Raw genomic sequence first — 16,586 nt, forward strand, 5'->3', positions numbered from 1 at the left:
GTATCCAAATGGACATACGTGCATTTCTTTCTGCATAGAGATGTCTATGGTCTGTGGGATTGGAAAGCATCGTGTGACATTAACACCCAACTCAGAAAACAGAAAAAGGGCCAGACTGGGTTTGAGGGACCCAACGTGTAACTGCAGAAGGGAGTAAGGTCACAGAAGCAATGTCATGTTCCACCGGCTACAGACAAGTCAAGGGAGCCTTGCCCAATGTTAATTAATGATCTTGTTTTGAATTGAAGTCACACACAAGGTTTTCACCAGGTATTTTTCCTTTTCTTTTTTTCTGTTTGCTTTTTCCTTTCATTTTTTAATTCACTCCTCTAAATTCTACCATGAAGTACTGCCCTAAAACCTTCACTCATCCGCTGTTGGGTAATACTCCTTTTACATGATCATATGTATCTCTGCACCCTCTCAGATGTGGGGGGAGGATTGAGGAGGTGGGGGGACTTTGGGCTCCAGAGTTGTGAGTGTAGCAGGAACAGATACACAGGAGGAAAACCCAGGCCGGCACCAACCATCCTTGAAAACCAGCCCATTTTATCTGAGCCCAGAGCCAAGCCAGTACCTGCTGAGGGTGGGGCAGTGGGCAGCAGGCTTTCATTCTGGGTCCCACCTCTATCCCGTTCTCAGAGTGGCCAAGAATAGCCTCTAAAACACTCCAATCGATTATTTCTCATAAGTAGGAATTCTTGCCCCGTGAGGACAGAAAATAGGTCTTCCTTTAAAGACAAGTTTCAGCCTAGTTCAGCATCGCACAAGGAAAATGAGCCTTGCAAGAGATGGCAAAGTATACAGCAGTAACCTGGCAGGTTTGCCTATGTATTTTTTATATTTACTCTTTGCTTAATCCCCTCTGGTGATAAAAAGCCCACACTTTCTTGCCTGTTCTTTGTGCCTCAGAAAAACAGGAATTTAAGCCTTAAAAAAACAGCATCTTGCTCCCTGAATCATCAGTTTCTTTTCTGACCTAGATTTCCTGAGTGAAGAATGGATGGTGGGAAGTAGTGCAGGCTGCCACTATGAAAAGTCTGGACTTCATTCTGCAGATAATCAGGACTCTTGAAGATGTATGACTGCCTTTTCCAAAAAGAGTGTCAGGATTCTAGCAGTGATAGTTTTCCACCAATCAGCCAGATAGGAATAATGGGAAGTTGAGAGACCAAAATGAAGGTTATTGATAGGGTCCAGGTAAGAGGTAAGAACCATAATCTTAACCATCTAGACCAGTGCTGTCCAATAGACAAGTAGTTCAAGCCCCAAGTGTAATTGAAAAAAAATTTTTTATTGAAGTATAGTTGATCTACAATGTTGTGTTAATTTCTGCTGTACAGCAAAGTGACTCAGTTATACACACACACACACACACACATATATTCTTTTCCATTATGGCTTATCACAGGATAACAAGTGTAATCTTAAGTATTCTAGTAGCCATATTAAATAAGCAAAAGAGGTAAAATTAATTTTAATAATTATTTTACCTAATACATCCAAAAAAATATTTCAACAGGTAAAAATGAAAAAATTGTTTATGAAATTATTTTATCTTATTGCCATGTGAGAAATACGGTGTGTGGATGACTTACAGCACATTTCTGACATCAAGATTTCAGCATTTTTTAAAGGGAAATGTGGAAACGCCAAAACAATAAAGTCATGTTGACAGAAAAATATTCCACACTGCTTCAGTTTTTAATACAAATGAATTACAATTAAGTCAAGTTTAAAATTCTGGGCTTCAGTCACACTAGCCACTTCTCGAGTGCTCAGTAGCCCCCGTTGGCTACTGGCTACTGCACTGGGCAGAGTTAAGTCTGGACTGGAACTATGCACAGACGTGGCACCCGAAAGCATCCAGCACTGCAGACGTCCCTTGAAGCTCCGGGCGCAGGGAAGCCGCCGATCCTGCAGTCCCGGACGTCTCCACCAGGTGACACTAAGGAGCACATCCTCGCCAGCCCGCGAAGCGCATCCAACCCCGGAAGCTAAATTCCGGCATTCTAGCTAGTTCTTCCGGCTTTCTTCACCCCTGGTGCACCCTACCATCCTCAAGTCCTGAAGCCCGTGACTGGGCAGGATGGGCCGAGGAGCAGAGCCGAAGAGTCTATGGCGCAAGTGAAAAGCGGCGCTCGGAGCCACCCACTGGCGGTGGACACGGCAGGTCCCGACCGGCGTAGACTGCAGAGTAGGCCCTGCCGTAGAAAGCGTCTCCCGGCTACCGCCGTCGCGTCGTCTTCCTCCAGGATCGCCAGGGCCGGGCCTGCGTTCCTACCAACGGCACCCGGGGCCCAGTGTATTCACAGGCCTCCCCTCCAATGATTCAGAAGTCACGCCCGGCGCTGCTGCAGCATCAAGATGTCGGAGACCGGGTGGAAACGCTTATGGTAAACGGCAGGGAAGGGAAGGCAGGGATTCCGGCGTCGCAGGCTCAGGGAGGGGAATTCGGAAGGTTGCCGAGGGTCGGCGGCCCTTGGGGGGCCGCTTTTTGTACCCGGGGTGCGCTCATAACGGGTTGGGGACTTGGCGGCAGAGATGGGAGTTTGACTAAGGGATAAAAAGGAGGGTAGGGAGGAAGGAGAGGAGTGGCAGCGCAACTCTTGGACAGGCAAGCAAAGGCCTCATTTCTGTGCTAGTATCTGGGTAGAGGTAGGCGGGATTCGGAGAAGGCAATGGCCTCCCACTCCAGTACCCTTGCCTGGAAAATCCCATGGATGGAGGAGCCTGGAAGGCTGCAGTCCATGGGGTCACTAAGAGTCGGACACGACTGAGCGACTTCACTTTGACTTTTCACTTTCATACATTGGAGAAGGAAATAGCAACCCACTCCAGTGTTCTTGCCTGGAGAATCCCAGGGACGGGGGAGCCTGGTGGGCTGCCGTCTGTGGGGTCGCACAGAGTCGGACACAACTGAAGTGACTTAGCAGCAGCAGCAGCAGCAGGCGGGATTGCTGCGGCCTTGTGGGCCCTGTGGGGAATGTCCTCCTGCGAACGACGTGCGAGCGCTATGGGAAGTTGCTTTGAGTTGTTTTCCTAGATTGAAAGATGAGAGGGCACCTGGGTAGATATTTGGACCGTTGCAAAGCCTGACAATGAAGCTAAGCCTGAAATGCGATCCTTGCTCAAGCTAGGTAGATTAGGGCCACACGGGACCGGCGGGCTGGGCCAGAGGGACTCGCTGGGAAACTGGTGTGGTTTGCATCGCCACGAGGCCACGCCCCCCGCGTCTGGATTGGCTGCCGTGGCCCCCCGCGGACCTGCCATTGGTGGAGGCGGGGCTGGGAAGGCGGGCGGAGGAGGACTGTCTGGCAAAGTCGCTGCTAGACGTGGATGGAAGCGGGAAGGCGGCTTCCTATAGTTCGCGAGGGCCTGTGGCAAGCCGCTTTCTCCCGAGATAAAGGTTACGGTCCACCTGCCGCAGGCGCTGGGCGGGGTTGTGGGCACTTTTTCTTTTCTTAGTGTTTTGTTTTTGTTTTTAATCTTTAACAAAGGCGGAGTCGGGGGCCGCTTTACGTTTACATCTTTAATCACGTGCTTACCGATTTCTTTCTGGGTCCTCCAGCTCTGGCCTGGAGATCTGATTAATTTTTTAGGATTTAATTTTGTCAAGGGAAATAGGAGTTGTTTGTGGAACTTGTTTGCCAACTATTCAAGTGCTGTTTATTGCCTTTATGTATCTTTGTATTATTATTTGGTTGTTATAAGTATTTACTTTGAATAAATTTGGGCTACTTAGAAGAAAGTCAAGTGTGCCTTAAAGAATGTGCCATCCACTATTGATAATATCTTTCGAAAAGAAAAGTGTAAATTGTTTTGTTGCCTGTTTTTTTTTTTTTTTTAACTCGAGGTTAATCAATACTGCTGGTATATATTTAGCATCTGCTCTGTGGAGCCTGGTGGGCTGCCATCTATGGGGTCACACACAGTCAGACACGACTGAAGTGACTTAGCAGCAGCAGCAGCTGTGGTAATAGATCTGGAAAGTTACAGTTAAAAAGGTTATGGGTTCTATGTATGGATGTATTCAACAAATATTTATTGAGTCAGTAAAATGTCTAAGCAATGTGCTATATGTTGAGTGTGCTCAATCGTGTCCAACTCTTTGCTACCCCATGGACTGTAACCTGCCAGGCTCCTGTGTCCATGGAATTCTCCAGGCAGGAATACTGGAGTGGGTTGCTATTTCGTCCTCCACGGGTTCTTCCTGACCCAGGGATCGAACCGGAGTCTCCTGTATTTCCTGCATTGGCAGGCAGATTATTTACCACTGAGCCACCTGGGAAGCCCAGAGGGGAGGGGTAGTTCCAGACAATACCTGTGAGAACACTGGGGAAGCAGCTCCAAAGAGAGCTGCTTAGAAGTGGTAACTGCAGGTCAGTCCCACAGCCTTACTGGAGCAACGGGCTGGAGGGTGCCTGAGGCGATCCCGCTGCCCAGGGATGGGGCCTGCAGGGCCCACTAAGCTTTATCGTGTGGGATTGTGGTCAAGGGAGAGCCACGTGCAGATTTCCTGTTAGATGACGTGATTCCTTCATTGTTGACTGTCGAGCCCCTGATGCGGACCAGGCTCTGCAGTCAGTCCTGAGGGGGACCACTGTGGGTTTGAACACCTGGCTCATAAGAGCGCTGTGAGATTTTGAGGTGGTGCGTATGGATGCTTCACCCCAGGCTGCTCAGTGGGCTTGGCACTGCTGAGGCTGGAGACTCACAGGGAGGTTACTTTAATCAGCAGGGGGGCAGGCTGTGGGAGGAAAGAGGGGTCAGCGGCAGGAGTTGGTGGTGAAATGGTAGGTAGACCAAGGCGTCTTCCTCGTCTCCTGAATGTCCTGCTGGAACATCTCAGTGTGGACTGAAGGAGAGGCAGGCATGTGAAGAACTGTGGAGTGAGTTTCCACTTGGGGGTGTAGAGTTTGAGATGTCTGCAGGCCATCTGAGGGGAGATACGGGAGTGCGGGCTGAACTGGGCTGGAGATGTGGGCGTTGCCGGCATGTGCGTGTGAAGCGAGGTGTGGTGTGGGGATAAGGGTGCCCCGAGAGGTGGCAGCTACAGGGAGATAAGAGGAGCAGCGACATCTGTGCGCTGGGGAAAGGAGGCTCAGAAGGGGACTCAGAAGAGGAGAGAGAAGCCAGAGAGGGGCGGCCATCAGCAGGTGTTCCAAATGCACCGGAGAGGCCAGGTAAGAGAAGGGCACGAGAAAGGGGCCCTGGGATGCTCAGGTCCTCGGTGAGGCAGCTTCAGCGGAGGGCCTTTAGCCAGATGGCAAACTGGGGGGATATGAGGGGTGACTGGTGAAGAGGGGGTGGAGATGACGTGGCCTCAGGCTGGAAAGATGGGGGCTTTCAAGCTTGTTCCAGGCAAAGGAGTCAGCGGAAGTGAGGCTCAGTGTGCAGGCAGGAGGCCCTCGCTGTGAGCCCAAAGTCTCAGATGAGCCTGAGAAACAAAGCTCATGGGAGTGCAAGTTAGCAGGAGGAGCAGGACTCTGTGCACACACAGCTGATGGAGCGCCATGTGACTTGGCTGTGCTTACGGTCTGACCTTTGCTTAGAAAGCTATTTGAATGTGGCTGTAAGCGCCAGTATTTATTATCTGAACTTACTTAGACCTTTAAGGAATTCCAGTTATTAGTTGATAATTGCTGGTTTGGTGGAACGTGGAATTACCTCTTTTCTCTGTGAAACAAATACCACAGATTACAAGCGTTTTGGTTCTAGGTAGGTAGTTATGTAATGTAGGTAACAAGCAACCTCATCTTAATAGCATTTTAGGATGACAGTATGCCATGTATTACAAAATAATAGTGCAAATGCCATTTAATGAGGAGAGAGAAGGTCTTTGGGTGGAGTTTGCCCAGTGTCTCCTATGGAAAAGAAGACTTTTCTCTCCTGCTTGGATTTGTAAAAGTGTGTTTGCACAACCATTTGAGTGTGTCTGGATCCCAGGGCATGCTGTGAGGCCCTGGAGTGTGCTTGGGGAAAGTGCAGTCAGTCTACCAAGCAGTCCTGCCCTTCTGAAGGCTGCCTGTAGATTAGCCAGCGTGCGTGACTCTCCCAGAACTGTGAAATTCCACATGTTCAAGCTGGATTTAGAAAAGGCAGAGGAACCAGAGATCAAATTGCCAACATCCGTTGATTCATCAAAAAAGCAAGGGAGTTCCAGAAAAACATCTGCTTTATTGACTATGCCAAAGCCTTTGACTGTGTGGATCACAACAAAGTGTGGAAAATTCTGAAAGAGATGGGAATACCATTAGACCACCTTACCTGCCTCCTGAGAAGTCTGTATGCAGGTCAAAAGACAATAGTTACAATCGGACATGGAACAGACTGGTTCCAAATTGGGAAAGGAGCATGTCAAGGCTGTATATTGTCACCCTGCTTATTCAACTTATATGTGTTAAATATAATTAAATAGAGCTCATTTACAAAGTAACCTCAAAAATATTACCCAGAGGCAAAGACATACCAAGACATATTTAGACAGATACAGTGTAAGATCTAGCTTCATTTTCAAAGTTTAGTCATGAATTAGATATTACAATATAAAATTTACTAGTTTATAAAAAAACAGTTGAAATAAAAATTTTAAAGGCATTTCCCCCTTTTCCCTCAGTCTCAGGAGTTAGAGGTGGTCTAGATAAGTGTTCCTGAGAGCCCTGGTCTCAAGGCACAGGGAAAGAAAATCAAGTTCTAACAAAATGGCGGCAGGTCTAAACCAAATGGAGGCCAGACAAAGCAAAATGGCCATTAAAAATCACAACACAGAACACAGAGTTAAAACACACACATATAAACCTGGCAGTCCTCATCAGACACACCCTTAAATACAAGAATACAGTCTCTCAGAAAACCTCCTATAGAGACACAGAACTTCAGATCCAAGTACTAAGAGAGTAAAGGAAAATATCTCAGGTCTTCAAAGATTTCAAAGGGAGGAAAAGGAGCCAGGTTGAAAGACGGGGGAGGAGGCGGGAGAAGGGGGCAAAAGGGGTGGCTTTACAGACGTCTCCTGCCACCTGCAGATACCCAGGCGTTATGGGACTTTACCCTGGGCCTCCAGAGAAGGGAGGACTGGAACTCGGCCCTACCAGAAATAATTCAAGTTTTCTACCAAGAGGAGGTGATCTGTCTCCAATCCTCAGCTTAGGCTGAGGCCCTTCGACCAGATTCCTGTGTCCAGGACTGGGGGACTAGAAAAACAGGGAAGGATAGGAAGGGTTAAGGAGAGGAAAGAGAGAGGGAAGGGGAGAGAGGTCAGTAAAGTCTCTTGTTCCTTACCGGTTGGGGCACTTTGGCCAGTTGTCCGCATCAGGAGGAGACCGGGGACAGAAGGGTCCCAGTTGCGGCCGCTGGGTCTGGTCCATTGGCAGGCAAGCTGGCCCCTGAGTACCCCCAGTGGTCAGGATGTCAGTCTCAGTGAAGAAGAGTCCCCACCAGAGTCGCCATTCGTTGCAGGAAAGGGGACCCCTTCCAGGGCCTGAAACGGGGCTCTTGTCTAACACTTGGAAATGAATTGTCCGAGGAGACACATGTGCTGACAAAGCAAGAGATTTTATTGGGAAAGGGCACCCAGGTGGAGAGCAGTAGGCTAAGGGAACCCAGGAGAACTGCTCTGCCGCATGGCTCGCAGTCTTGGGTTTTATGGTGATGGGATTAGTTTCCAGGTGGTCTTTGGCCAATCATTCTAATTCAGAGTCTTTCCTGGTGGCGCATGCATCGCCTAGCCAAGGTGGATGCTAGTGAGAGGGATTCTGGGAAGTGGACGAACACGTGGTGTCTCCTTTCAACCTTTCCCGAACTCTTCCGGTTGGTGGTGGATTATTAGTTCCGTATTCCTTATCAGGATCTCCTGTCATAAAACAACTCATGCAAATGGTTACTAAAGGGGCTGGCCAGGGTGGGCGGTTTCAGTCAGTGTGCTTCCCCTTACTGAACTGAACTGTGACTGTCCCAGTACATAGGACCGCCAGCAAACCCAGGAGTGGCTGCCGGCCTGTGGCGCACCTGCGGTCTGCTTCGGTCCCAGTGAGATGAATGGGTGTACGACAGGGGGAAAGTTTTAGATTAAGGAAATGCATGACTTTTACAGGAAGTGGCACATACGTTTCACAGTGCATCAGCTCACTTACGGTTTCACTTCCTTTGTCTTACTCCTGCAAACAATCTACCGGTTCCACAACCGAGGGAACCTGAAACCAGCAGTCCAGGTTTAAAACACACTGCTCAATTGATTTTGCTTTTGTCACGAGAAGAAGTTGGCCAATAACTTATGTTCAGGACAAATTAGGGAGGTGTGGTCAGTGGCATAATTCACAGATGGAAATAAACATGTTGCTCAGTAGGAGAGAAGTTATCCATAATTTTTTTTATACTTTATTATTAAATTTTGGTTGTGCTGGTCTTTGTTGCTGCCCTGGGGACTTTTCTGTACTTGCAGCACGCGGAGGCCATCTCCAGTTGTGGTGCGAAGGCTTCTCACTGCCATGGGTTGTCTCTAGGGCGCTTGGGCTTCAACAGTTGCAGCACATGGGCTCAGTAGTTGGTTCCCGGGCTCTGGAGCACAGGCTCAGTAGCTGTGGCGCATGGGCTTACTTGCTCCTAGGGATCTGGGATCTTCCAGGGTCAGGGATTGAATGCCTGTCTCCTGCATTGGCAGGCAGATTCTTTACCACTGAGCCACCAGGGAAGCCCTATCCATAAGTTTTAATTATCAGTGGTTACTAAAGTTGTTATCAGTAAGACAAGAGAGCTACTTCTTGGAGTGTACAACACTCTCAACAACATTCTAACGCTGTTCATCCCTGACTACAGTTTGCCCTTCTCTGAAGTCAGAAGCTATTACTAACACAGGGCACCTCCAGGTGAGTTGCTAAGAAATCCTTAGAAGAACTGGCTGGTCCAGGTGTGGTGAATGGTGGGACACAACTGACGACACCGTGTTCTCTTGCCCTGCAGTTGCAGCCAGTCATCAAAGCTTTCTTGTGTGGCTCCATCAGTGGGACCTGCTCTACCCTCCTCTTCCAACCCCTGGATCTCCTCAAAACCCGCCTGCAGACCCTCCAGCCCTCGGCCCGTGGGTAAGGCCTGCTGCCCACCCCCCACCCCCATTTCACTGAGGAGCTGGTTTCAGCGGGAGCATCTTGACTGTGTTCAGTCAACTTCCATTCTGTGGGATGATCAAAGAGAAACACAGACCAGGCCCAGCTGTCCTGTGTTTTGTGTATACTGTTTTGTGTTTGACGTTTCTCTTAATTAAACGGGGTCCTTTGCTCAGCTGCCCCCTGGCATCTGCCTTGGTGACATTTGCATTCTACTGTGCTGGTCTATAATGTCATGACTGTGCTGCCTGGCGCAAGCAGGGGCTGGTTTTCTGGAAATAAGGGAGGTATTGAGTGCCTCTTGTGAGCCCCCTTATTGGGCTCAGCACTGTGGGCAGTGTGTGAAATGTATGGAAAATGAGTAGTTATCCCATTGCTTGCAGCCTGAATGAACAAAGAATCACGGACCTGCCACACTGAATGCATAGGAACTCAGAGTAACTCCCACATGCTAGCAGAGACCGTGAAGTGTTGTAGAAAGAGGCCGTACAGAGAAGTCTTTGAGCGGGGAGTCCTTTCACGAGGACGTAGTCTCAGTGATCTTTCCTTCCTTCTCTCTATCTTGTCTGCCTTCAGGTCCAGACGCGTTGGCATGTTGGCTCTGCTCCTGAATGTGGTTCGCACGGAGAGTCCGTTGGGCCTCTGGAAAGGGATGTCTCCCGTAAGCTGCCTGTTGGGTCTTGCACCCCTTCCTTTACTCACCAGCCATTTCTCATCCACCTCACACATCCTCGCTTTTAAGAGTACATGAGGGTTGGAGTCTGTGAGCAGGCCTCTGTTGTCTCCCTGCCCGTCACTCTCCCTGGCTTCCACTTGAGGGCCCTGGGGGCTGTTGCCTGTGTGTGCCCTGGGCACGGCTTCTTAGCAGCATCAAGTCCTAGAGCAGAGGCAGCTGGCGCCCCGCGGTCAGCAGGTCCTCCCCCCGACTCCCCGCCCCTTCCTCCCATGCCTCCTACCTGCATTTCCCTACCTGGAAGACTTTCTGGCCTTCAGAAGTCATTTTGCTGGAAAAGCCGGGGAATTCATGCTCACCCCAACCTCAAAGCAGCTCTTAACCAGTGAAAGACAAGACCTGAGGTTTAGAAGCCCCCTTCCCTCCTCAGGTGGCGGGGTGACCGAGGCGCGTCCACGCTGATTCCCAGAGTTCCCCGGAGGGATTCCATTGCCCACGGTGAACACTGATGAGACGACATGCCCTTTATTGGCCACCTTCTGTCCCATCTCATGTGCCCATTCTCCCATTGGTGTTCCCTCCACACCTTAAGTCAACTCCTCTCGTGCCAATTCTGGGTCTCCTTTGGGGAACTCCACCCATGGTGGTCTTTGATCCCTGTCCTCCCTCCGACTCTTCCTGCAGTCCATCGTGAGGTGTGTCCCAGGCGTTGGCATCTACTTTGGCACCCTCTACTCTCTGAAGCAGTACTTCCTGCGGGGCCATCCCCCCACCGCCCTGGAGTCCATCATACTGGGGGCGGGCTCCCGCTCCGTTGCAGGGGTCTGCATGTCACCCATCACTGTGATCAAGACACGGTACGAGGTGAGTTGGACAGCCTCAGGGCCTGGGAGAGGGCAAACGGGCACTGGACTCTTGCGTCAAGTGGCCACTGATGCCACCTCCTGAGTTATAACCCAACACAGAGGTCAGTGTGGAGGGAGCACCCATCTGTGTAGTCAGGCCAAGCACGTGGGAACCAGAGCCCCCAGGGCCCTGGCCGTGCAGCCTGAGGATGGCTCGGTTCAGTGCGCAGCCCCAGGGCCACCGAGGCAGCCACGGGTTCTGTGCTTCCTTCGCAGAGTGGGCGGTATGGCTACGAGAGCATCTACGCTGCCTTGAGGAGCATCTATCACAGTGAGGGGTTCCGGGGCCTCTTCAGTGGCCTGACAGCAACACTCCTTCGTGACGCCCCCTTTTCCGGAATCTACCTGATGTTTTATAGCCAGACCAAAAACGTTGTGCTTCACGGTACGGGTAAGGGAAGGCGTGGTGGGAAGAGAGATCCCTCAAGGGATCACATCCTCACTGCTTTCTCTGAGATAGGAGACTATTTGTTGTTCTTAGCGGCTCTGGATTCTTAGCCTAGTTTTAAAAACTGAGGCATATCTGCACTGTGTCAGGCGTGGGGCCCCGTGCTGGGATGCAGTTACAGTCCCTGCCCTTTTGAGTTTATAGCTTCTTAAGGAAGAGTACTGATAGTATGTGATTCCTGAGTCGGGGGTGGGGGTGGAATAAACCACGTTCTGCATAGGCCATGCAACAATACTTCCCACATTTGCCTGATCTTCAGATTTCTGGGTCCTACCCAAGGAGTCTTAAATCAGAAGCTTTGGGGTAAGAACTGGGAAACTGTATTTTTCAAGAAGCGCTTATTATTCTTAACAGATGAATTTGGGAAACCTAGTGGGTTCAGAGCTAGAAGAAAAACTTCATTTTCACTTCCTGCTATGCTCTCAGTTAACAGTGAGAGCCCTCTGGATGGAGAGAAGGCTGCCAAACCTCCCGCATTCTAGCAGGCCCACCCTCCTAGTAAGCTCGTGTTGCAAGACTTGGGCAAAGTCAACAATCAGTAAATGTCCGCCCTGGCAGAGTCACACACTGATAGGAACACATCCTGTAGAGTGAACCAGCGTTCGGTCAGGTGTCTGTGGATAATCTGACCAGGAATTGCAACCGAGGTCATTTAATTGGGAAAGCCAGAATGCCGCCCTCATGACCATGTTGTCAGTTGGGGTGCTTTAGGAGATTTGCTGCTTCGCCCCAAGTACCAGGAGTTGTGACATTGCAAGTCACAGCCTTACTTTGCAGAGCAAGGTTAAGGCAATAAAGGAGCTTGGATATATGTTTTTAACGTCTTCATTCATCCTAAAAAATTTTTTTTAAATTTGGTATTTAGAAATCATTCTACACTTAACAAAAAAGCCACAAGAATAGTACATATAACTCCATAGCCCTGTATTGTTTTCTTTCTGTATGTATAATTATTTTCTCCAAACCATTTAGGAGTAAGTTGCAGGCATGATGCAACTCTTTACTCTTAAATACATCAGTGTGCATTTCCTGAGGATAAAAGCATTCTTAATAACCATCTTATATTTAGGAAATTTTACACAGATACACTTCTTGTGTCTGTAGTCCAATCTATAGTCTTAATTTCTCCAATTTTTCCAATAATGTATTTTGTGGCCATTTTTATTTTTTATTTTCTAGTGTATAAGCCAATTATATAACCTCAGCCTGGGTTTATCTGATGATTCTTTGCAACTAGACTCATTTATACTCTACCTTTTCTGCAAAAGAAGCATATAACAGGTTGTGTCTTCATTGTAAGATATCAGGAAGCTCATGTCACCTTTTGACCCGCTGTGGGTGATATTAACTCTTTATCGCTTGGATAAAAAGAATGTCCCTAGTGAAAACTCAGTTGTTTGTTCTTTTGTCATTTCTAAGTATCTCTGTGGGGCGATACTTTGAATCTGTGTAAAACGTCCTGTTATTTCATCCATGTATTTTAGCATCAGTCAATGACTTTTGCTGAATTAATTACTATGCTGATGATTGTAAAAAGGTAAACTTTTAGTTCCATTTTTTCTGTTTACATTGATTAGTGTAGATTTTGAATTCCTAGCTTTGTTTGAATATCCAGACCCTTCTGGCTTTCAGGAAGAATTAGTGGCAACTTGGCCTACTGATATTTATCTGGTAGATATGAGATTTATTTATAACCAAAGGTTGCCTTTGTCCTCTTTCAGACCAGCTGGATGCAGTCCTTGTTCCCGTTGTGAATTTCAGCTGTGGGATATTTGCTGGGATTCTGGCCTCGCTGGTAACTCAACCTGCAGATGTGATCAAAACTCACATGCAGCTCTCCCCAATGAAATTTCGGTGGATTGGCCAGTCAGTTACGCTCATTTTCAAAGTAAGGCTTTAGGGAATTCCCCAGTGGTCCAGTGGTTAGGACTCCGCACTTTTACTGCAGGGGACATGGGTTTGATCCCTGGTCAGTGAACTAAGATTTCCCATGCCTTGTGGCACAACCAAAAAAAAAAGTGAGGCTTTAGAATACATATTGGTTCATATTGTTGTGGTTAAAACTCTCTCTCTCTCTCTGTCCTTTACTGCTAGATCACCTGGGGAGCTTTTAAAACTCCCCATTCCCAGAGCATAACCTGAGCTCATCATATAAGAGTCTCTGGAAGACATGAAACCCTGGCATCACTCCAGTACTCTTGCCTGGAAAATCCCATGGATGGAGGAGCCTAGTAGGCTGCAGTCCATGGGGTCGCTAAGAGTCGGACACAACTGAGCGACTTCACTTTCACTTTTCACTTTCATGCATTGGAGAAGGAAATGGCAACCCACTCCAGTGTTCTTGCCTGGAGAATCCCAGGGACGGCGGAGCCTGGTGGGCTGCCGTCTGTGGGGTCGCACAGAGTCGGACACGACTGAAGTGACTTAGCAGTGATACCAATGTGTTGCCAAGGTTGAGAATCACTGCTAAAAAACTGGTTGTGGGGGTCTTTTTGTTTTTTGGGTTTTGTTTGTTTAGGGAGGGGGCCCAACATTAGGACAACCTGTGATATTTGTTAAACGTGCATATTGTTGGGCTCTATCCCAGACCTCCTGAGTCAGGAGTTTGGGGAGGACTCATTAACCTAATCAAGGACCTGCTGCTGCTGCTAAGTTGCTTCAGTCATGTCCGACTCTGTGCGACCCCACAGACGGCAGCCCACCAGGCTCCTCCATCCCTGGGATTCTCCAGGCAAGAACACTGGAGTGGGTTGCCATTTCCTTCTCCGATGCATGCATGCATGCTAAGTCACTTCAGTCGTGTCCGACTCTGTGCGACCCTATGGACAGAAGCCCACCAGGCTCCTCTGTCCATGGGATTCTCCAGGCAAGAATACTGGAGTGGGTTGCCATTTCCTTCTCTGAATCAAGGACCTAGGAGGAAATGTAGTCAGAAAAAAACCACAGGCACATTGTTTTGTTTCTAGGAGTTTGTGCTAATACAAATGTACAGATGTATTGAGGATAAAAAGTAAAGTAGATGTCAAGTACACTAAAATGCTATTTAAGAGCCACTGAGTTGGCCCTTTGGGAACATGTTCTATTATCAGATATTCTCTTTCAAGGTAAATCTGTCACCTAGATCTTTAGATTTTTCTGTACTTCTCAGTTTTTCCTCATAGCAGAGGAAGCATGTTAGCATCTGCCAGCACTTATCTGTCTTATCCTAGATAGAAGCAGATGTTTGTGAATCTGATCATATTTCTCACACTGCATAGGTTGCTTGCTTTCTTATTTGTGATACCTGAAGCTATAAAGTTTGAAAATAGAGTCTCCATATATCTTCCATGTGAAAATGGAAGGAATGATAACAGTAGGAAAGAACAATCCAGATGATGAGGTGTTTGTCTTTAATTCTTATTTAGGGCCACCAAGAACATCTAGTGAGTTTAAAAAAAATAAAAAGGGTTCTCCCTTCAGGCAGACAGATTGCCAAGAAGGTACCTTTTCCTTCAGCCTGGAGTTGGGGCCCAGGGCTTGGCAGAGAGACTTTGGTCTGCATTTCAGCTGCTGCTCGGGGCGTCTGGCTTCTGTGTACTGTATAGGTTGCACACTATATAGAGTAAGCCTCCAGAAGATTTTCATCTGAGAAATAAAGTCCCCTGGATAGAGCTCGCCTAAAACATATAAAGCTTAGCAACAAAGCCAAACGAATTTTTTTTTTTTAGTTTGTCCCTTTGGACCCAGTATTCATAGTTTTAATGATATTTGTAAAAGTCTATAAAGTAAGGCTTAAAAAGGGAGTAACGCTGAGGGACATCCTCTCTCTCATGGCAGGTGTGTAACTGTATTGCTGCTTTAATTCCAGCGTTTGGGCTTCCATTTTCCCTCCTAGGACTATGGGCTGCGTGGCTTCTTCCAAGGCAGTGTCCCCCGGGCCCTCCGCAGAACTCTGATGGCAGCCATGGCGTGGACAGTCTACGAAGAGATGATGTCCAAGATGGGCCTGAAGTCCTGACCCAGCGGGGACCGGCCAAAGACGGGACCTGTTGTCCGGCTTGGTTTCTGCCAAGGGCCGCTTCATCTCACCATGCTGGAGTCGGATGAAGTCCTAGCAGGAGAGCCTGGCAGACACATCGCCTTCAGTTACTCAGTTCAAGAAGAGAATAGGTGGGCCCAACTCAAATAGGTGGGCCCGACTTAAGCCTTCTGAACCTCCCAGAAGAGGAGTCCCTGATAGAGCACGGTGGGGAGTCAGGAAAAGGGTCTGCATACCCTACAAGGCCATGTGAAAGGGCATTTCCAGAGAGAGTGCTGTCGGTGGTCCCGCTCAGCCATCCACCACACCATGCCGCCTCCTTGGATCCGCTCTTGGGCAAGAAGTCGCAACGCTAGAGATGCTGTGAGCTGTCCCTCGTGTCTGAGGAGTTCCAGCAGCGAGACTGGATCTGCCGAGCGAGGAGTCACACGCAACAGGCTGAAGTCTCCCTCTGAGGTGATGTTAGGATGAAGAAGAAAAGATGTCATGACTTAACTGATTCCTTGTTAATTTCTAAGAGGCTCCAGGGAAGCAGGGAAGGGAAGTAGCTTCCTAGCCTCTAAGTGTCCAAGTAATATCTTTTGGTCTCGGCCGCTGCACGGTTTCAACTCCCAAGTTGATCTGGCATTTTTCTGCAGCTAAAGTTGGGATAAATAAAGTGAAGCACTTTATCATTGGAAAACCTCAAGTGCCATGAGTCCATCCTACAGTAACAGAATAAGGTGGCTAACACTTGATCTGTATAGGTCCTGAAGCTTAAAATTGTTTAAAATAGCTTTATTTTATATGTTATATGATCTGCCCGTTCCAAATACACAATTCTCTGATTTTTTAAAGTAACTTGACTGTCTGCTGCAGCCATCAGCACAAGTCAGTTTTAGAACACATTCACACCTCCAGGAAGAGCTCTTACTTACAGTGAACCCTCATTCCAAGCCCAGCGGCCACGGATCTGCTTTCTGTCCATAAATCTGCCTCTTCTGTGCACCTCCTATAAGGGGACTAATACAACATAGTCTCATGTAGTCTTTCTTACGTGGTCTCTTGTGTCTGGCTTCTTAGCATAACATTTTGGAAGTTCATCTATGATGTGGCATCTTCAATACTTTATTCTTTTTTATGGCCAAATAATCTATTGTGTGCCTATTTTATTTATCCATTCATCAGTTGATGAATATGTGAATTGTGAACACGTTTTGGCACTTAGGAATAACGCTACTATGAACATTCCTGTACGGATCATTTGTGTGGATATATATTTTCATTTCCCTCGTGTACATGCCTCGGAGTGGTGTTACTGGTGGTATTACTCTTATGGTTTCTGGTGGTTGCTGGCAATTCTTGGCTTTCATCACACCAGTCTCTGTCTTCACAATGCTTTCTCCTGCATGTTTCTCTCTGTCTGGATTTCCGAGTTTAAGTTTATATTTTAAGGTTA

General features: G+C 48.1%; 1 protein-coding gene across 5 annotated transcripts; it reads left to right on the plus strand.

Moving 5' to 3' along the window:
- Positions 1-1,343: 1,343 nt before the first annotated feature.
- SLC25A38 (solute carrier family 25 member 38) lies at positions 1,344-15,830 on the plus strand. 5 transcript variants are annotated; one of them, XM_055556936.1, is made up of 7 exons: positions 1,344-2,396; positions 8,962-9,083; positions 9,681-9,765; positions 10,462-10,641; positions 10,899-11,073; positions 12,852-13,018; positions 14,978-15,169. In XM_055556936.1, exons 1-7 carry the CDS (start codon positions 2,328-2,330, stop codon positions 15,002-15,004), a joined length of 825 nt encoding a protein of 274 aa, XP_055412911.1. In that variant the 5' UTR covers positions 1,344-2,327; the 3' UTR covers positions 15,005-15,169. The 5 variants fall into 5 exon arrangements, with proteins under 5 accessions (XP_055412911.1, XP_055412910.1, XP_055412912.1 ...); XM_055556935.1 differs by having other exon boundaries at positions 1,349-2,396; positions 12,852-12,925; positions 15,005-15,830; XM_055556937.1 differs by having other exon boundaries at positions 1,766-2,396; positions 10,899-11,067; positions 12,852-12,925; positions 15,005-15,830.
- The last annotated feature ends 756 nt before the right edge of the window (positions 15,831-16,586 follow it).

The sequence above is a fragment of the Bubalus kerabau genome, chromosome 20, assembly GCF_029407905.1.
Source record: "Bubalus kerabau isolate K-KA32 ecotype Philippines breed swamp buffalo chromosome 20, PCC_UOA_SB_1v2, whole genome shotgun sequence".
NCBI lineage: Eukaryota > Metazoa > Chordata > Mammalia > Artiodactyla > Bovidae > Bubalus > Bubalus kerabau.

Coding starts and splice junctions, on each gene's coding strand:
- SLC25A38 (XM_055556933.1), top strand. CDS start 2,328: ATGATTCAGAAGTCACGCCCGGCGCTGCTGCAGCATCAAGATGTCGGA. Junction 2,397..8,961: donor ACCGGGTGGAAACGCTTATG/GTAAACGGCAGG, acceptor CTTGCCCTGCAG/TTGCAGCCAGTCATCAAAGC. Junction 11,074..12,851: donor CGTTGTGCTTCACGGTACGG/GTAAGGGAAGGC, acceptor GTCCTCTTTCAG/ACCAGCTGGATGCAGTCCTT.